Source organism: Lytechinus variegatus, chromosome 6 (assembly GCF_018143015.1).
Source record: "Lytechinus variegatus isolate NC3 chromosome 6, Lvar_3.0, whole genome shotgun sequence".
NCBI lineage: Eukaryota > Metazoa > Echinodermata > Echinoidea > Temnopleuroida > Toxopneustidae > Lytechinus > Lytechinus variegatus.
The window spans coordinates 19,476,713-19,499,652 of record NC_054745.1 but is presented as its reverse complement, the minus strand read 5'-3'; the positions used below and the strand labels follow the sequence as shown (position 1 = coordinate 19,499,652).

The 22,940-nt window shown below is 34.7% G+C and overlaps 1 protein-coding gene across 1 annotated transcript in view; it reads right to left on the bottom strand.

The window, feature by feature from the left end:
• The window catches only part of LOC121417151 (glycine N-methyltransferase-like), a 47,954-nt gene extending 29,680 nt beyond the window's left edge, over positions 1 to 18,274 (bottom strand). The window contains exons 1-3 of the mRNA XM_041610742.1: positions 17,711 to 18,274; positions 3,881 to 3,996; positions 2,003 to 2,253 (exon numbers count right to left, since the gene is read on the bottom strand). Of these exons, the coding sequence (XP_041466676.1) occupies positions 2,003 to 2,253; positions 3,881 to 3,996; positions 17,711 to 17,871 (528 nt within the window). The 5' untranslated portion in view covers positions 17,872 to 18,274. The remainder of the gene's footprint in view (positions 1 to 2,002; positions 2,254 to 3,880; positions 3,997 to 17,710) is intronic.
• Positions 18,275 to 22,940: the final 4,666 nt, after the last annotated feature.

The following is a 22,940-nucleotide window of genomic DNA, read 5'->3' as shown; positions in this document are numbered from 1 at the left end:
AATCGACAAATTTGTTTAGCAATATATTTGCATGCGAATCGTTATTAAGTAATTATGCTAATTTATGCGTAATTAGTATGCGGAATCATACTTTTTCCTCTAACTCCATAAATAAAGCTCAAAACATTCTAATTTTTGGCATACAAACTATTTGTGGTGTTAGCAAGTTTACATGAACAAATTGTGATATCAGATCAATTCATTATGCGTTCTATTGTTTTTTTTACAATTTCCTATGTATTTCCTTGTTTTTTGGACCCTTTGTTTTTCATTGTTTTTTCAATGACATTTATTGGGGACTCTTCTAAGATCCTAAACAGCAAAAAATAAATACATTTGGACCAGCAGAACTAAAAATAATCATACATTTATGATTTTTGGTTGAAAACACAATTTACATTGACTTTGTACATGAAATCATGTTTTTGATCAATTTTTGGTCGACATGCACTTGCATAACATTGCGTAATTTCGGAACCGCGTACCCAGTTGTCGCAAATTTGGTCTCAAAAGATGTGCAAGACTTGAAATTAAAGAATCAGCGAGCGGTGCAGTTAAAGGATTTTGCGCAGCGAAATATCGCGGTAGTTGTTGAAGGGGGGGGGGGGGGGTCGGAGCCCCCGGCCTAGATAGGGTTAATTTCATGAAATTGAAAATCATCATGAAGATAATCATGAAGATCACATGGAATCTAGCTAATACAATTGATGCGAAGATATATTTACCCTTTAAGTTTGACTCGTAACCATGCCCAAAACACTTCGAAGAGTGTATTGCTCCCCATCCCATTCCAAAACACACGTGACAATATTTGCTTTACACTGAGCTGTGATTTACATGAAATGGTTTAGCTTTATTTTCATTTTGTTAATCATTTTCAAGCTTGGGAAAAGTGTGAAGAAACAAGTATTAAATAAAAACTAAAATGTAAACCCACTTTAAGTGATAAAAAATTAGTAAAAATGCTAAAGATGTCTGATATAAACCTTTGCTGAGATTCAGTGATGTCCGCAGATCCAGCTGGCACAAATTTGTTAAAATTTGTTGATCCTTGTCAGTAGATATTTCTTTTTAAATCGAGTTATTAATGCTCATTTTTAATCAAAGGTTGAGTTAATCTCGATAGACTTGCCTTGATGAATATTGTGAGTCTACATTTTGAATAGAATCCAGTCTCTGACTACCCGGGCGGAGATGAGAAGACTTAACGTTAGGCTATGAAGTATAAATTGACTGTGATTCAACGTATAATTATAGTATGGCGGTGAGTCCAAACTTCGCAGACGGTCACTATCTCAAAAAATTATTTTTACAGCATTATTTGCAGGGTTTTTTTATATAAAGAACCTCCTCCCACCTAAACACATTACTAAAACCACAAATACAAATCGTGAAAATCTTTGGAATATGGTAATACATCTATGTTTTTATGTATTGAATCCCAAAACCAAGACGTAACTTCAAATAGTTACAAAAGCAGGAACACCAATAATAATAATAGGCATTTATATAGCGCCATCTATCTAGAAATATTCTATTCCGAGGCTCGTTGTTATTATTATTATTACCCCGGCTTTAGCTCGAGCTGCCTCTCAGCGCTCATGAATTCAAGGAAGTAATCCTGCCGGGTACCCATTTACCTCACCTGGGTCGAGTGCAGCACAATGTGGATTCATTTCTTGCTGAAGGAAATTACGCCATGGCTTGGATTCGAACCTACGACCTTCTGTTTCAAAGCTAGAAGACTTATCCACTAGGCCACAACGCTCCACGTGGAATGCTACTAATAACCCAGCGGCATTTTCCAAAATCTTGTTCTGACTCGTAGTTGATTTTATCAACTATTCTCATCACACAACTGGAAACCTTTTCAAGATTAAATAATATAAGGTACCAACTGGCCCCCTATAAACACAGAACATGACAATGAGATACAAATGAGATATTAAAAGGCGATGAATTATACAAACTATGCCTTGAAATAAAATGTACAAAACAATACCTTGAAATAAACGTTCTTGTTGACCGGTTTGCCTTGGTCTATGACGGCATCCATGTTCCTATGGTCGATGAGGAGAATCCCTCCGGGTTTCAACATTGATTTGAAATTTTTGAAACTCTGACGATAGAGGGCCAGATCTGGTGTTTCATCAATGAGACAGATGATGGAACTTGAAACACACAATACCGCATCAAATGTTCCAAGCCCGTGGAGATCGTCTCTCAGAGATAACCAATTAGCCTTTAATATTTCTGTAAAATGGAATGAAATATCATACAGTGGAATGCTACTAATTCATAGTTATTCATAAGTAATAGCAATTAGAAAGTTTGACAAAACCGGTGAAATCCAAACGAGCACGACAAGGGTAACACGGGAAAAGCCTGTCCGTGTCAATTGACGAATGGTATTGCCCTGATGTTACCATGAAGTAAGATGTCGTTTAAATTATTGCTACAGTTGCGAAGAATTGCAATTATTTTTTTTTTTATTTGATTAATTTCGTCTGTACTTTACCCTTGCTCTGCACCCTCTATCAATCGTGCATGTGGTTTAAATGCAAAGGCAGCTAAACCGCCTGAGTTATGGTGAAATGTCGAGGATATTTCGTCCGGGATTACCTGAAACGTCTTGAGTATTCACGAAAGGGGTCATTTCTTAATTTCTTCTACTAGGTTTCAGTGTGGAATCATTAGCATTTGTTTATTAGGTACATAATTGGTAAAACCCTCACAGGCCAAAAGACCAAATGGCCGAGAGCTTGTAATAAAACGTGATGAAACCCAGACCAGGTTTAATACGTCTCCAGCCTTCTTGTTTTAATAGCTTCCTCCCAAATTGTATTTATTTATATGTACATATATATATATATATGTACATATAAATAAATAAGAAAAATTAATTGCATATAAATATATACAAAATTACAATATATATATATAAATGTGTGAAGCTATATACATGTACAACAGCTTTTGCAACTCTTTTTTAAAAATATTGTGTAAAGAAATGGATGAAGGGAACAATGGTAGGCGTAGCTTAAATCAAGGTTCCCCAGAGCTATCTATCCTTTGGAAAAATTGTTGACGCCGAAAAAATGTCTCTGCCGGGAATCAAACCTGGGCCCCAGCTTTGAACGCCGGTGCCTTAACCGGTGGCTAGACCAAAGAGACGGGTTAGTGGCTACCCCGATCCGATTGACCGTCAGATAAACAGATTTTCGATACCACCAATTAAATTCACATTGTACATTTAGGTGAGCAGGTGATTTTTTGAAAAAAGACTAGCCGCTAAACTTCAAAGCTATTTCTTACATACATTACATGTATGAGACAACGTTAAAAAAACTCGAAAATGCTGCCTCATGCTGATGATCTCTAGAAGATAGCATTAACAATCTTGCTAATTGTATATACAACGCACTTCTTTGTTCCCGGTAACAATACAAATTCATAGATGTAAAAAACAACAGTAATCATGGTCGCAATTTTTACAGATCCCATCTTTAAAACTAAAGTAACTCTAGGTGATAGAAAATTTGCTTATGTATCCTCCAAAGCTCTGGAATAGCTTACCCCTGGAAGTTAGGATTAGCACCACCCGTAAACTATTTTAAATCGAACTCAAAGCACATGGATCGACTTAATAACACGCATTTTAGGAGACATAAAAAGCGCAGCATAATGTTTAGTGAATAGTTTCTTCACTCTATAAATGGGTATATATTACCATTATGTTTATGACCATCCTCTCTTCTATTAAGTGACATGGACTGAAATCTACAAATGGATCAGGCTGTGATAGCATGATACATATCACAGCTTCTTCCTGGGTTATTACTATCGTATCCCTGACAAGAATGTCAACCATTATACTTACCCCAGTTTTCAATTTGCTTCTCCTCTTTAACTTGTCTTGCATAGTTAACCATTTGCTGGGAGTCATCCGAACTAGTGACATGAAAGCCTTTCTCCAAGAGCAATAAGGAATCCACACTAACAGTATAAAGTAGAGAACATGGCATTCGTTCTTGAAAATTATTGAGATAAATATCATCGTTAGTCGAAAAATCATTTACACTCTAAAATAAAACTACGACTTATACTGAATCTATTTCGGCCTATTTGATTTTGAGCCCATGGATTCAATTAATATGAAACTCAAAATATTGATGTTTTTTCTTTTGATAGAGCTGTAAATCTAAATGTGGTTTTAAATTCAATTGCACGATGCCAAGTCTAAATGTAATGTTCGACTGTTTATTATTTGCAACCGATCGGGATTTACTGTCAAAATACATGCGTGATCATAGGATTAGTAAATACTTATGACAGTACGATTGGTTTGGTTTGGTTTTACCGCATAAAAATCACAATAAAATACATTGCACAAGATATGATATCAAATATAAATATATAAACACGCACCTAAAATATACGGTTGGATCACTCTATTAAGAGCCATTGATATGATGGCTCTGTTCTTCCTAGAGGTCAAGTCAAGGTAATATAAATAATGCATTTATGAAAACATGTATTTAAAATATTATTAATTGAACATATATATATATATATATATATTTGTGTAATACATATATATATGTATTACACAAAAGCGTGTGGTAAACAAAATAATAACTAATAATTAGACACAATTACAATTACAAAATAACAGTCCTAAACCTTCCCTAGTCTTAAGGATACTTTATACCCTACCCCCCCCCCGTCAACCAAACGTTTAAAGATCGAAGGTTTTTAACCATTTAAGAAGGTCAGTTTTAAATAAAGTGAGTGTGTCGGGTCTGTGAAGATAAAGTGAGAGTTCATTATACATTTTCAATCCACGATAAGAAGATGTCCAACATTTCTTAAGGAATAAAGACTTTCTCTGTGAACGAGAATATTTTGTAAATATTTCGGTGCTAAATCGTGAAAATCTTATACAACATTATACACATGTGTTGTTTACGCCCAGTTTTCAGGGTTTCCCAAGTTAAAAGTTCGTGAATTTGGAATATAGATCTGTGAGCGTAAGGACTTATTCCTAGAATTATTCGCCCAGCCCTATTTTGGAGTTTTTGAAGTTGGTCCAGAAAGATGTTTGGACATGATTGCCATTCGGTATCAGTGTAAACAAAATGAGGGAGAATTATTGATTAAGAGAGGACTCGTTTAGTGAGTGCCTTAACCTGCCCAAAAGCTAACCTTTTTTTCCTATTTTCTAGATTATTTCGTTTAGGTGGAGGTCCTATTTTGGTTTGGAGTCAATATTCCTAAATATTTTATATGATTTACGTGATTTATAACATAATGACCTATTTTCAAGTTCAAGTTACTTTGATTATTAAGAATTGTGTTATTTCCAATCAACATTGATAAAGTCTTATCATAATTTATAAATAGCTTGTTTTCGGACATCCATTCTGAAAGAATAAATAATCCTCAATTATTTACTGATTGAACTGTACTAGGTTTTCTAGGTGAATAATATATAACTGTATCATCTGCATAAAAATGCAAGTGGCAAAATTGAAACACATCGCACAGATCGTTTGTGTAGATTAAGAACAAAATGGGGGCCAAAATTGAGCCATGCGGGACGCCGTGAGTTACTGCTAACTCGTCGGAATAACAATTGTTTATGGATGTAAATATATTTCGATTATGAAGATAATTGTAAAACCATTTGGGTATATGACTATGAACACTTATAGAAGACAATTTCTTCAATGATCGACTAACTACCTTACGGAGATCAACAAACATAGCTCCTGTATATAATCACTTGTCAGTTAAATGGAGCCATTCATATGTTACTTTAGTAAGTGCCTTGCAATCTTCCATCTGGATGTAAATACCCCTTCATTAATCGATTTGTTAATTAAATAGGTGACAGGTTTAACAATTTCTAGTGCAAGGACTTTTAATATGAAAGAATCAATCCAATCTACTCCGATTGATTTCTAGCTCTTAAGACGATTGATTTCCTTTTAAACTTCTGATTCAGTGACAATGGGAACGATAAGATTACTATTTGCTGTATTACACAATTCTAATTTTTTCAATTCTTCATAAGTCATACACTCATGATTTCCAGAAATATCACTGTTTAGTTCAATACCAACGTTTACAAAATGTACATTAAAATCATTAGCTAATTATTTACATCTATCTTCACAAAATGGAAAATTAGTAACTGATTTAGAATTAGGTAGCAATGATTTCAGCACATTCCAAGATTTCGTTCTGCCCTTGCAGGAACTTAATTTATCAATATAATATTTCTTTTTTGCTCGTCTTATTAGAAGTATCACTCTATATTTTAACTGTCTATGCCCCAAAAAAGAACACTTTGTCTTTTTTTACTTTTACTTTAATTTTATTACGTTCCTTCACGAGCTTGAAAATAGATTCATTCAACCAAGGCGAGTGTTTTTTGGCAAACTCGTTTCTTTTTTTGTCGGCATGTGTTTATCAACTATGTCCAGAAAAAGCCTTTCCCATTTATCAACGGTTTGTCTGGGTCATTAACTCCGTCGATTTCAGTCCAATCTTATTCTCGAAGTTCGGCTTTCATTTTGTCAAAATCTACTTGATGTGATTTTTTAAAGGTTACGTAGCTAATGAATGGATCATTATTGGTGTGAGCTTTCCAGATTAAGTAGCTCACTGAATGGCCACTCAGAAAATAGATTCATTCAACCAAGGCGAGTGTTTTTGGCAAACTCGTTTCTTTTTCGTCGGCATGTATTTATCAACTATGTCCAGAAAAAGCCTTCCCATTTATCAACGGCTTTGTCAGGGTCATTAACTCCTTCGATTTCAGCCCAGTCTTGTTCTCGAAGTTCGGCTTTCATTTTGTCGAAATCTACTTGATGTGATTTTTCAAAGGTTACGTAGCTAATTAATGGACCATTATTGGTGTGAGCTTTCCAGATTAACTAGCTCACTGAATGGTCACTCAGCATGCTCATTCCACTGTGGAGGACTCCGAATAACCTTTTCTGGACTAGTTGTCAACACATGATCGATCAAATAAGAACATTCATGGGTAACTCTAGTATATTGCGTTCTAATAACTTGACACATTTCATATTTAATATCAGACTATTTGCGAATATCTCCATTAGCTTGATGTTTCATGACATTATGATATACATCACCCATTAGTATCATTGGAACGTTGACTCCACCTAAATGAATTAATAAAACTTTATAGGAGTGAAGTGCATTTTTTTTCATTTGGCGGCCTATAACAATTTATAAAAATGACAGGTTTGAAATATTTGATGCGAATAAGAATACATATTTGTATTCTTATACATATATTTGTGGCGTGCGCCTGTAATCCAAGCTGTGGGGAAGTTACAAATTGATGCAGAGGTTCGAGGTTCGAGTCCTGGTCACGTCTTTCGGATGGTGACGTTAAAGGTCGGTCCCAGACGTAAATAATCATATCTGATTGATACGTCTGACAAAACTCAAATACACACACACACAAATAATTTCTAAATTTTCAGCTGAACTAGATATACTCAGCTTTTCAAATATAATATTTTCATGCATGTAAATGCTAACCCGCTTCCATTTCTCTTTCTATCCTTCCTAACAATATTGTAATTTGGTATGTATACTTCATTCTCTTTAATGGAGTCATCAAGCCTGGTTTCATTGAGAGCCAGAATATATCGAAACTGTATTTAATTTTAGGGATGTACTAACTACTGAGGTCGAAAATATGCTAAGATCATTCCAATTAAATTACGCTTCTGGTCCACACAATGTATCGGCTAAACTCTTAAGGCCAATTGCTTCAACCATTGTCAAATTTTTGACGCATATTCTGAATCTTTCACTCGATCCATGTGGGCAATGTGCCCTCCCAGTGGAAATGTGCTAGTATCACGCCTTTATACATATCAGGAGACAAAACCTGTATGGCGAATAACCGACCTATATTAGTTATTCCTATTTTTTCCAAAAATGTGGAAAAGGTTGTTTAATACACCTGTCAATAATTATCTAACAAATAATTAAATACTACATACATGTCGGCCAGGTAAATTCTCTTATATTCTACTGAAAGTGCCCCCCTCCCTAAAAGCCACAGATGAAAAGTTCAATGTAATTTGATAAGGGTAGTATCGTTGGATTGGTAACGATCTTATAAATAAAAGGCGTTCGATACAGTCGATCATTGTATTTTATTTGAAAAAAATGTACGGTTTTGATAAATCATTGGAATAATTAAAGATACCAATTTACATCTCTATTATTACTTACATGTATCTATCCGAGAAGAGTCAAATGTCATGTGGTGTCCTACAGACTTCATAATTGGGCCCATTAATGTTCACACTCTTTTTCAATGGTATGCCGAATCATGTTAACTGTTTTTATATCGCGCTCAATACTGACGATACAATCTTATTCACCTCAACCAAAGGTCCACAGGAAGCAGCTGTGCGCAATTTGAATAATGATTTAATATTCATATCCAATTGGTTTTCTGATAATAAACTAAAAGTAATCCTTAAACATGCAAGGCCATGTTCATGGGTCAGCTCAACGCATGGAGAAAATGCTACCTCAGATTGATATCTCTGAAATTTTATATGATGGTGTAGATGTTCATAAAGTTAATCGTTGTAAATATCTGGGATTTTTTTTACAAGAGTTTGCAGCTGGTAAATCATGTTAAGCATGTAAGAGAGAAAGTTGTGAAATCCATCTTTGGGAAAATTTCGACCATACATTTACCAAAACACTGCACTATTATTCTGTGCCCAGGGGGGGGAGGGCACTTACATTGACGAGTGGATACCATGTGCGAAAGGATGTCTTTTTTACGATGGGGTACGTTACCTACGTAACGTAATAAGGGAATCAAAAACACAAAAATAATTTCAAAAGGGTATCTATTTCGCGAGGAAAATTACGTGTTTAGGATAGAATTTGCGGGGAGGATAAAACAAAATTAAAATGTTTTATAAAGGATGTCCTTTTTGCCCCAACACTTCGTGTTAGAGTCCGATTTGCGCGAGGTGTATAGAAGGTGGGGTCGTACTAAACCAAATAAGGTAAAACCGACGACCGAAGGACCCGTGACAATAAAATATTCCGGTACTTGTTTAGGGGTTCATTTCAGGGAACATTTGGCAAGAGTATCGTTTCGTTACCAATATTTGTTAAGGGTAGGGTTTCACACGCCAATAATTGTTAAGGGGTGCATTTTCAAAATATGGAAATTACGTGTTTAGGGTGCTTTTTGCGACCCCATGGTCGCGCATGGTATCCACTCGTGAATGGAAGTGCTCCCCCCCCCTTGGTTCTGTGCAGGGCATCTTTGACTACTACAGTTCTGTTTGGACGAATACCTGTTAAAGTTATCTGGGTAAACTGCAATTTTTGTGCACTGTAGACCATTTTTTTTTGCTTCAAATGATGAAATCACTGAATCAAGTGAATGTACTGTACGTTGTTCGCGACTTTCATTGTGTGTTATGTATAGATCCGTACATAAACTATGCCCTAATTTTCTCAGTAATAATAATTGTCTCTTTCTATCAATCAAGATGCAATGCGAGATCCGGCGTAAACTAAAACTTAATAAACTAAAAACAAATTACAGATCACTTTTTTATCGCAGTTCAAAACTATGGAACTCACTTGATACCTCTGTACAGTCTGCGAAGAGTATCCAAGCATTTAAACGCTTACTCACTCATAGTCTCTAAATCTTGGTTAATCTTTGTTTTGGATCACTGATTGATTATATATCCCCGTTACCTTCCCTTCCCCTTCCTGCGGTGTTTTTGCTTAAATGTAGCTTTGTTTATACTATTTATACGTATTTTAATTGTTTTTAATATGTATGTGTTTTGTGGGCCCCTTAAAAGAACAGCTTTTAGCCGAAAAGGGTGTTCTACCCATGAGTGGAAATAAACAAATAAATGAATGAATAGATAGATAAATAAATGAATAAATAAGTAAATAAAAAAATATGTATCATGTTAATTGGTTGATAACAGTGTTTGAAATATTCAGCTGTATGATCTCTATAAAAAAAGGTTCGCGGTTCGTCCTCGTATTAGGTCGATTTATTTGAAATATTATCGTCTCGATGAAGTCGATAATTTTCTACTCGCGCTTCGTGTTCACATGCGTTGTTATCTTACATACGAAGAGACTTTTTATGTTTATGATTACAGTAATGAAACAGCCTAATTTGAAATTAAATTGTAAAAATTAAATTTTTATTGATATGGATTGAGTAGTAAAGGTTTATTTCGTGTTATTTATCTGTTTGTCGAACTTTTTGTTGATGAAATAACGCTGTGCAAATTATAGGGATAATGACATGGATATAAACCTTGAATATGCTGATGTAGTACATGTACTTGGAGTCAGGGTCTATTTATCATGTAAGATAAACTTGTGAAATATATGCAATTTCTGATAATGGATCAACGATTGTCTTTGCGAGGATAAGATCAATTTAAATAATCTTGTGCAGTTATCTTTGAACTTATCGTGATATGAGCAATTTAAAGTCATTAATAATCGTCAAAATAGGAAATCATATGGATTCTGTTTAGTGAAAAAGCACTACTATATGTCTATAAAAAATTAATACCATGATGTCGACAGTGATTACATCAAGTGTCAAACTGATTTATATCATCACGGGAAGTTTATAACGTGATTAATAATCTTGTGAGCTGGATTTAACTAGTGACTTTAACGCCGCAATCAGCATGTCAACAGTGGTCTTACCAGTACTGATATCTGATAACTGAAAACTGAACTGAGACAAGATCTAAGAAGCTAAATAATTTACAAGAAATAGACTTGAACGCATATACTGAGTAAGAAGACGGTAAAAAAAAATGTTCACTAATTTCTTAGAATATTCGTGCATTTGTAAAATTGTGGAAGTTAAATTTACCATGTCATTTTCAAGAAATTCGCTCAGTTGACATTCAAGGATGTGACAATGTAAATAGGGGTTATGTAAATTTAGAAAATTGATAATTTCCAGTGTGAAATGTAAATCTGATTTAACAGGATTTAAGCTGCAGTGAAAACATGTATACTGTACATTTGTATTTGTGCTAGGTCACCATGCTTAAGTTGAATGTGGTGAAAGCAGAAATTACCATAAAAAGGATTGTTATAGAAATTCAAGATTATTTTTCGTTCGTGACAATGAATCAATATGTCATGCTAGGCAAAGTTTATGCAGATTAGTTTTATATAAAGGGGAAAAGACAATCGTGAGTTATTATACAATGATGTGCTATTCAAATGATGATTCAAAAACTTCAGTGCTGTCAATTTGATATTATGAATGAAAGAAATGCAAATTTATTATGAAGCAGAACTTCAAAAATGTGTTGAATGTTATATGCTCTTGTCAAGGCATTCGTAGGACAGTTTGTGTTTTGTATTGTGTCGAAAGGAATGTTAAGAGTTAAACTCTTAGTGATAAGTTCGAGTCAGAGTTTATATATACTGTATTATAGAACAAAAAAATGAACGTGTTGAAAAACAGCGATTTTTTATGATATCATGTTTAGCATATTGTGGTAATTTTCTCATAGTGCTACAGATGTCCTTTTTTCTAAAGCCAGAAGGAAGACGTCGCTTTGATTAAACATTTTTCAGTGTCATTCCTGGTTTATGGATATTATAGTTAGGGATCAGTTTCCCTTTTTGTGTCAAATGTTTCCCAAAACGATGCTTCTTCAGGCAAGTTGAGGCTCTGAACTTGGTGCTGTTGTCATGGTAATGTTAAGAAGAATGTTTGATACAGTATGCAGTCATTGCAGTGTACTTTATGCTATTTTGGATTTGGCACTTTTCATCTGCTCTTGGGAATGCTGAAAATTATTGGCTATAGTGAATGCAGTTGGTTAAAAGGTACTCTTCATTATAAAAAATAATATGTTTGAGATAGGTTAAGGCCTATTTAATCAACTGAAGTTGTGAATTTTGGTTTTTGATAAAAGAATATTTCAAAGGTACAAGTTGTTGCAAGTAGTTGTTAATTGCAAATAAGAAAGTTGTTAATGTAGGAATTCATGATAAACATAGTGAGTTAGATGTAATTTTGATTTCGTAAAAGAAGGAATTGTTAAATGTTCAGAAAGGCTTCTCGTGTAAGGGGGCCGGGATGTCGTGTACAGAATGAAGTGTTCAGAAATGTCTAATTTGCTTTGATACTGTTTTGTTTTATCTTGTACATCGATTTTTATTTAGATTTGAATTCACCGATTGAGGTCGCATTGTTTTTTGTACAGTCATGGAAAGCGTGTCGCTTGTCAGTTTAGTTGTTGAATTTTTCTAATTTTGTGATACGAGCCCAATGACATAAGTCTTATTTTGTTTATTTTTAAGTTAATTAGTTATATTATCAGATAAGCTGAGTGTCATGCTGAAACATGGTTTAAGTTATTACGAATTACTATGTCAAAGTCAAATTGACTGAGCCTACATAATATGTAGGCTCAGTCAATTTGTTCTCACGAAAACGCCGTATACGTGTACATGCATGCATTATGTAATAGAAAGCGTACGTGGCGGTATACGTAGTTGTGTATGTAGCTTGAATTTGGCGCCTTCGGGCACGTGATGTCTTCATTGTAATAAGCCATGTAAACATAAAGAAGTAAACAGATACGCATTTAATGTAGTAGTTGATTTCTTTTATTAAGAAAATTGTTTTACAAAAAAGATAAATTTAGGGGGCATTAATCTATACATGTTTACAGTATTTACTTGTGAAGGTAATTTTTGGTTGTTGTTTGGAAATCTGTATACATTGTTTATATGTGTCATGACATGTTGTCATTTCAGCTTATGCAAGTATTGTTATTCTGTTATTCAATTGCAGATTGAACCAGTCAGTCTCATCAACACTATAGTCTAGACTCGGTCTGATTCTTTGGTTTTGTTTCGACGTATCACACGCCACAGTATCAATATTTCAATATTATTTTGATCTGAAAAAATATATCTTATAAGAAAATATTCCTTTGCTATTTATTTCGCAATATTTTTTTTCTCTTTTCCGATCTACATTTGTCTATGTATTTTGTTTATCATCATATGTCATTTTATTTATCTATGTAGTACAATGGCTACATCGCTCTGATTGTTTAAAACTGTTTTTAGCTATTTCACTTTTCATTCCCTTTTTTTCCCTTTTTACATTCAATTTCTTGGGATTAAAAGATATATATATTGGCATTTCCACGTTAGATACCTAGCAGTTCAGGGAAAACTACTCGAACTCATTGTTTTGGAGGGAAACAAACAAACTGGAAGAGTTTTGCTTACAATCTACCAGAACGAGTTGCAAAATTCTTATTCAATGCCTCTTGTGACACTCTCAATACAAATGTCAACCTGAGTAGATGAGGGAAAAGATCAAATGAAAATGTTAGAAATGTAACAATCGTGAAACTCTTCACCATGTTTTAAACCATTGTCAGGTTTCAATAGACCAAGGTAGATACACCTGGCGTCACAACAATTTGCTTAATTATTTTTGCTCAATTGTGTCAAGCGGAATAGAGAGGGGATTTGGTCATGATAATACTGCAATTTATTGTGATCTTGGCTCCGACACTCCCGTTGGTTCACGCGGCAGATCAACTATTCCCGTCGAGTTCACACAAACCGACCTAATTCCTGATCTCTGTATTGTTTCTAAGCAACGAAACCAAATGCTATTTTTCAAATTGTCTGTTCCGGTTCAAGTGAAATCGATAAAAGCACACAACTACAAAAGTAACAAATACGCACCAATGGTCAAAGTTGTTTTTCTTCCAGTTGAAATTGGCTTTGTTTCGAATGGCAATTTTGCAAAGTTAAAAGAACTGTGATCATTTTGCAAAAGGCCAATCTCTCCCAAAATTTTCAGCAGATGCCAGAGAGCTTTCCAAACTCGCCATTGCCTCTTTCTTTGTCATATACAAAACCAAGGAAGAGCCTCAGTGGGAGTGTCGGCTGCCGCTCACTTACAGGAAGCCAAAACACGGGGAGGGAGAGGGTCCTATCGGAGGGAGTGGAATGGGTGGGGCGGTCTGGGGCTTGTTTTGTCGTGGTCGGTTGTGGGATTAGCGCGATGTGGAGGTTTGGAGGGTCTCGTCGTGCTCCCTGGGGGAGATTCCTCTCTGCTTCCTTCCTGCCACTCATTTCTAAACCCAATAGAATAATCAGAACTTCAACAACTCTCATTGACAACTTCTTTTCAAATATACATTCAGAGTTTAATACTGGAACCGTTCTGTCAAATATATCTGATCTTTTTCCGATATTTATGCATTACACTGATAAATTTCAACCAGTGATTTTACAAAAAGGCGCGTGCTTAGTGACGAAAACATTTATCGTTTGAAGTTAAGCCTTGGGGAAGAAACTCGGCATAATGTATTTAATAACGAAGATGTGAATCATTCGTATGATAAATTTATAGACATATTCATGTCTTACGTAAATCGAAATATTCCTTTTTCTACACATAAGTCTAAAAATTATAAGAAGTCGCCAAGACTTCATTGGATTACGTATTCGATTCTGCGATCAATAAGTCGAAAAAATAGGTTGTACTATAAACATGTGTCTAAATGTACTGATCAAACAAGGATTCAGTATACCAGTTATAAGAATGACTTACAAGTGTCATCCGCACAGAAAAAAAGGTACATTATCATGACCATCGCTGTAAAAATGATCTAAGACGAACATGGAAGATAATCAATTCTACCCTTCACAATGGATCAAAGCATCCTAGGATTACTAAGCTTAGGTATGATAATGCTATAATTGAGAATACAGTTCAAATGGCAAATATTTTTTAACAATTATTTTTCCAATGAAGGCTTTAACCTCGCTTGCCATAAACCATCAACAGATTACTCTTTTCATAACTATCTGACTGATAGAAACGAAAGTTCTTTATTTTTCTCGCCTACCTACCCACAAGAAATAATCAAAATCATATATGGGCTGAAATTGAATGAGAGTGCAGGATTTGATGGAATCGATAACACTCTTCTTCAAAAAACTATGAATTATATTGTTCATCCTCTCGTTCATATATTCAACATGTCTTTATCTTCTGGACATATTCCAGAATCAATGAAAAATCGAAAACAATTCCGGTTTTCAAAACAGGTGATAGAGAGCTAACAAATAATTATAGACCCTTTTCCATGCTAACAACTTTGTCCAAAATCCTTGAGAAGTTGGTCCACATTCGTACAATAAATTTCTTTTATAAGCACAATATTCTTTCTAATACTCAATATGGCTTCCGAGAAAAGAGTAGTACTACTCATGCAATACTTTCTTTAGTTCAAAGTGTTGCCAAAGAAAGTGACCAGTCTTCTAATACGATTGGTTTGTTCATAGATTTTTCTAAAGCATTTGATACTGTTGATCATCCTTCTTTTCAAACTTTTGTCATTGCGGCATTCGGGGAAAACCATTGATATGATTTAGGAATTATCTTAAAGGGCGCTCCCAGTTCGTTTCACTTAAAGATAAATTCCAGTTTTGGTAACGACCTCAAAATGACTTTTTACAGAATCTAATATAATGACCACCCACGTGTCTGTTTGTATGAATAAAAAATATGTGCCAAAGGATTCTGGGAGAAATTGTGTAATTGCTGAGAAATAAGCAATATAAGCGCGGATTCGGTCACTTCCGTCGGGTCTTTATTCCAGCAATAATAATACACTGTCCCACGTGTGCCTATCTGTGTTGGTGATCTTCAGTGTGAACGTTTTTCAGCGTAGATTTCAAGATTTCACAAAGTTCAGTTTATGTAACTGTACCAGATCTAGATCCTCGATGATATTCTGACAATTAAGCCTGGTTTTACAGACTTTCTCATGAAATCAGTGTTTACTGCAACTACTGGCATTTCTCTTTAATGACAATTTCTCTGAACACAAGCCTGTCCTTTGCGGAGTTCCGCAGGGCAGTATTCTTGGTCCACTTTTGTTTATAATTTATATAAATGACATTGAAAAGCCGTCTAGGTTACTTCAATTCGTTCTTTTTGCTGATGATTCAAATATATTTTTCTCACATCATGATCCAAAACAATTGACGCAAATGTTAAATAAAGAACTTAGAAACGTTGCAAATTGGATGAAAGCAAACAAACTATAACTAAACCTTGATAAAACTAGTTACATGCTGTTTAGTACGAAATTTGAAGCTTTACCTATTGATGTAATTTTTTTATGGAACTGTCATCCAAAGGGACCAATCAACTCGATTCCTTGGACAAATTATAGATGACAAGCTTTCTTGGAAACCGCATGTTGAAAATGTCCGCAAAATCATTGTTCGAATTTCTGGCATCCTTGGTAAATTAAAACAATTCTTACCACACACTATTATGCTATCATTGTATTCTACATTAATCCCCCCTTACTTAAATTATGGACTTATCGCTTGGGGTAATGCAACAAATTGGCTGATCGATAGACTATTCATATTGCAAACAAGACCTATTTATGTAATAAATAATGCAGTTTTACGGGCATATACAAATAATCCATTCTTGAAAAATTAAATTCTGAAAATTAAAGAACTGTACACTTTCAGCTTGGACAGTTTATGTTCAAGCTAAATACTAAACAACTACCTTTGCATCTGTTTTTTTCAAAAGTAGTTCGATTCATAGTCACTTCACTTGCTAAGCAAATTCTTTTCATTTACCACTGAACAGAACATCATTTGCTAAGAAAACGTTTATTTTTATTATTTTTATGGGTCCTAAACTATGGAATTCCGTTACAATTGATATTAAACAATGCAATTCTATACAAATGTTCAAAATAAGACTTATATAATTTCTCCCGAATTATTACTAAATATATAATTCATCATTTACAAATTAAGTCTTCATTCAGTGTTACGTAGGAAACCTTTTATATTTTTTATACACAATGAATGATTCATATATATATATATATATTTAAAATATGATGCATATGATTTGTACTATAATGTATATATTACATAATGTAAATATTGTCATGTTTTTGTTTGTTTTGATTTTTCTTACAAAAAGAGCAATTCAGTTAATATAAACACGTAATTACAGCATTAAGGGGGTCTAAATTTTACAAGCTCTGCTTTGCCCTCCCTCCCTTTCAATTACTTATATCTCGATTTGATAATTGTCTATTGTAATTTAAGATGTTATTTATTTTTTGTATGTACTTCAAATGTGATTATAATGTTACTATGTCAATTGTATCATAATTGTAAATATGAAATGGAAAGTGGAAAATAAAATAATTGAAATGAATTGAATTGAAATTGAAAATTTTTTATGCCACGTAACTTTTGTATAATTGGAATATTTAGATGCTAAAATAAGACTGTGCAAACTTTTAATGAAAAATGACATGGACATAAACTTAACCGTGCATGGTATGCCCTTAATATCCCGGTTCCCGCACGAATTTTCACAGAAATTCATGTGACAATTTGAACTATGCAGAGACCAAAAACACGTATCAACATTTTACTTTATACTCAAATTACTTAACCTGGGTATGTATGTGACCAAGTTTTTTACAGGTATTAGATATATTGCTTCGATCAACGGATTGAATATTAATTAAAAGCAGACAATCATTAAATTACACAAGATTGGAATAAAACTCCTTGTACTCACCCTGCGCCGCAAGCGGCCTCTAAGATACGGTGACAGTGATACTTGTCTAGTTGTTCTAACATCCACCCTTTAAATCTTTCTGATCGTTCATATTTCACGCCAAATCGTTTGATTATATCTCTGTCTTCAAACTGGTTGGATAAGGTTAAAGAACCCGGCATGTTCACTCACCGGTTGATTTTAATATACGAAAATAATATCTAGTTTTCAATATTCTTATTATAATTCCGTATACAAGGCAGTTCGGTGTGAAAGAATGTTAACCTTTTGTCCGCATCGTGCTACTAAAAAAATATCCATTGGACTGCCAAGTTCGACTATAAGTGATGTTTATTCACAATCAGTCAGTCGGCAAGCCAAGCCAAAGTAGCTTCATTCATCCAAGTGATATTCATGACAAGAGCGTTTTTGCATTGTTAATTAGCTTGGTGCGGACCAAAACGCCTATTTTTCATTGTATTTGTTCTGCCCATGGACCTATTACGAACGTTCTGCCATTGCTGCTCTAAATACTGGCTAAATTTCATGTTTTAGGTATCTTTATAAAAAGGAAAAACAACTCTTTTAGGTCATGTGTTTGGATTTTTTTAAAGGAAATATTGTAATATAGGGAAAACTTTTGATCTAAAACATGAAACAAAATAATTGTTTTAATGCAAGAAAAACTGTTGTTTTACACTTAATTTCTGTTTAGGCACAAATGATTTTTATATCATGGTGAAGCTGAGGATCTAAGCTTTAATATGATACAATTCTTATAACAAGAGATATGATGTGTCAGCAGCCAGCTCTGCATTGGCCAAGTTCATTTAGCAGCTCAAAAACAAAAATACTGTGCTCTGATTGGCCATAGAGACCACACACTAGTCTGCAGGCACAGACCCTGATTGAAACTTTGATCAACAAGTGTGCCTCAACGCAAAGACTACCACATACAAAACTTGCTGTTCCAATACAGCAAGAGAGCCTTCAGTACATAAGGCATGAGTAGGCTGCAAATTCAGACCCTTATTTCGAGTGAAGAGGTTGCCCATAACCACACACCCACGCAAATTACAATATTCCCCACACTGGGCCTTTGCAAGGTCACGCTCACCATGTGGTAATCTCTTCAAATTACCCGCGTCTGTTGTTTTGAAAACCTTATTTAGCCTATCGGAAGTCTAGATTTTATGCTACTCAGAAATTTTAGAAATCTCGTCTGCATCCTGATGGAAAAAGCTGGCTGCTGACCCATCTAAAAGGTGTCGCATATCAAAAGTCACATTGCATGAAAATATAGAGTCATTCAAATGTATTACTGTACACACACGTGGCCAAATTTTTCTCTGTGTGCAAAATAACCCCCTGAACAAGTTTTTCGTGGGCTTTATTTACACATTTTGGCCCCTAAACAAGTTCTCCCCAAACTATGACCCCGGGGAAAAAGTTTGGAAAAACGTACCCTAAACACATTTGGCTAGTCTTAAAAAGAAAGTGCTTTTGAAAAAAAAATACCCTAATTACGATTGACCCTGTGATTGACCATTGACCAGTCTTTCAAAACTCACCAGTTTTTTTTTTTTTGGGGGGGGGAATCTGTGTTTTTTATACCCTTAGCAAGAGTACGCACGGTCCTCGTGCAAAACTTAAAAAAACACCCCTTTAAGGACCTTCCACAGTTAAAGTGATCGTTTCACTTTGTTCTGATTTCAAAAATTCTCATTTTGGTTCTTGAAAATGGGCTAAACATTAGACTTATAGTGTAAAAATACCATCCCAAAAGTTTCAAAGTATTATATCTGCAGGATCAATTTTAAAACCTTGGAGATGTAAACCAAAGTTTGAAAATAATTGGGAGTTGGTTTCAATGACTATGTGTATAGAGCGAATCTGTGCAACACAACACATTAACTCTAGATGAACACAGCATGACCTACATTGTATAGTGTGTACAAGGTATACACTGAATGTACAGTGCAGCTAATAATAGGAGATACACACAGCAGAAGGCAGTCAACATAGCCAACGGACTTTTTTGAATTGGAGAAAACTGGTCATAAGCTGGAACCCATCTACTAGACGGTTCTCAAAATCAAGCTAATCAATTGCTACTTGTATCTAAATTAGAGTTTTTCATCCTATATTGTGGTCTGTTTCAGGGTTTTTGAGGACAAATACAGACACTTATACACATGTTTCGTCTTAGTTTGAGAATTTTTTTTTTCTACGGGTCTTCAAATTCGCCGTATTTAAAAATGGTATGCAATCTTGCGCTATCAAGAAAACTATGCCTCTCTTACATGTGGACCTCACGAATTCACCAAATGGGGTTAAATCATCTTTACTCAGTGGATAAAACTTCATCAAATTTTCAAGATATATACCAAAGAGAAAGTTTTTTTAATTGGTAAAACTATATCTATTTGGAGTCTGCAGTGCTCTCATTTGGCAAGAATGGTGCAAAAACTCGGAAAAACAAATCTTCAAAGACGTAAATCTACTCAAAAATTAAAAAAAAGTATTTTGTAAGCTGCATTTTTTTTAAATCCATGTCATTTTCATCACATTCGGCTAAATTGTAGAGGAATGCATATCGAAGGTGCAGGGAAGTTAAAAATATGGGGTCCATTTGCTCGTTTCTTTTTACTATGAGTGTCCAAAGTGATGCGAGTTGGCATGAAAATCGCCGAAGATGCGCCCAAAACGTGCAAAAGTAATACCGTTAAAAATGCAAATGGTTCCGTAGTTTTGCTCCAAACATTCAAAATCCATGTCATTTTCACCATACTCTCCTAATTTGTAGAAGAATGCACCCTAACGACATTAGATATAAAATATTATTTTTAATAAAAATATTAAAGATATGGGGTCCATATGTCCTGATTTTTAAACTATTGATGTCCCAATTGTTGCAAGTTGGCTTGAAAATCGCCTAGAAAAGTGCCGAAAACATGCAAAAGTCTCTTCATACCATTTAAAATGCAAATGGTTCCATATTTTGCTCCCAAACATTCGCAATCCATGTTATTTTCGTCATACTCTTTGTATTTGTAGAGGAATATATTCTAAAGGCATAACGCTATTGAAAATATGGGGTCCATGTGCTCGTCTTTAAACTGTCAGTGTCCAAAGTGTTCGAGTTGGTTTGAAAATATTGAAATCCACCTAAAATGCGCCGAAAACGTGCAAACGACTAATAATACCGTCTAAAATTCGAATGGTTCCGTAGTTCTGCTCCCAAACTTTGAAAATCCATGTTTTTTTCATCATACTCTCTACATTTGTAGAGGAATATATTCTGAAAAAGTTAGGATATTCAAACTATGGGGTCCATGTGCTCGATTTTCAAATTATCAGTGTCCAGAGGATTGCGAGTTGGCTTGAAACAGTCCAAAATACGCCGAAAACAAGCAAAAGTATGTTAATACCGTCTGAAATGCGAATGGTTCCGTAAACTTGCTCCCAAACATTGAAAATGCATGTCATTTCATAATACTTTGCACATATATACTTTAGCACCTGAATATTCCAAATATGCAAACATTAACATGGGTCCAAGTACTTGATATTTTGCTATAGAGCTTCAAAGTTAACCCAAAATGGTTGACTTCTTAAGAATAACGCATCCAAAAGAATTTGCCATTTTTAGACCTATCGAGATCACAACAGTGAGTTGATAGCTCCTTTACTCAGTAAAAATTCATGACAATTTCTTTAAATTTTGCAATATGATTGATAATTGTGTCCGTAAGATGTATAATCTATTTATATTGCTGTCAATTGTCTGCTCATTGAAGTCCAACAACATCCTCAGTTCTTTAAATTGCGAGAAAGATACTCAACCTCAAACTTGAGAAGTAAAAGAAATGCTGCTCTCAATTAAAAACCCATGTCAATTTCACCAAACTTCGCAAAGTTGTAGAGCAGGGTATACCTAAGAGGTGCAAACATTAAACAAAATATGGGTTCATGTGCTTGTTTTCTATCAGCACTCGTATTAGAGCAAATTTGCTTCTTAAATCACCCGAAAACGTGCCACTAAAGCTTTGTATTTATGTGAAGAAAAATTCCGAACCACTTTTTCATTTATTCAAACTCGGGGTCATATTCATCATACTTTGCAGCACTACAGAGAAACTATTTTTAGATTGTAGAGGAATAAAAAATGGTCCATTGAATAATTCCATATTATTGGCTTCATAAAATAACACATTGGATCTTCAGTTAGTGCAGATAAGGAGAAAAATCAGCTCACAATACCTACTGATTAATCACCAGTTCATCAATTGTTGTGTAAGCGCGAGGAATGTAAAATATGCGCAGATCATGATGCGCACAAACATAACTGTAGAACGTCCGTAAACGCGTTTTTGGTCACGCATGTGTACAGCAATAATTACCGTGCTTACACGCTGCATATTACTGTAAATACTGTCATTACTGGCTCGCGGTTCAGTAACGCGAGCCGATGCAGAATCGGATTTTTTGTTGCGAGTAAACGCGATTACTTGCATCGGCTTTCGGTGCAGAATCGGCAATTCTGCACCACCAAAGTAGTAGGTTCAGAACCGCCGCAAGCCGATGCAGAATCGACTTTTTTACGTGTTAACTGAAAGCGGATTCTGCATCGCCAATTAGCACACATTTCATTTACCTTACCATTATGACGTACTTGTAAGCGCAAGGATCTAGCGTCGTCTTTATTATGACGTAATTTTTTGGTGCGCGGATCATTTCAGGTTTTTGCAAGGCTAGTCGATTCTGCACCACGAGCTGTGACAGCGTGAAAAACGCGGTGCAAGATAAACCAAAAGTGGATTCTGCATCGGCTTTTGGTTCTGAACCAAAAGCCGATGCACGTGCAAACTCGGTAATATTTGACTACACCCCCACCCCATCCGGGTAACCAGTATGGTTGGTAGTATTATGTGCGTCCTGGTATATGTCGTTGTTCGTGGTATTAGGTTATGAGAGTTGTGTTAGAGCGTGTAGGGCGTGTGTGCGTGTGTGTATATGTATGCGAATGTGTTATTATAACTTTGTTTGTTTATATATATATATATATATATATATATATATATATATATATATATATATATATATATATATATATATTCTGCTCATTTTGTCACCAAATGACATCTTACTCCATTCTTCAAAGTGAATATAATCATCCTTACTAAAATGAATAAAGTTGTATTTTGTTATTTAAAGTCATACGATTCTGTGCCATTTATAAATATGAATA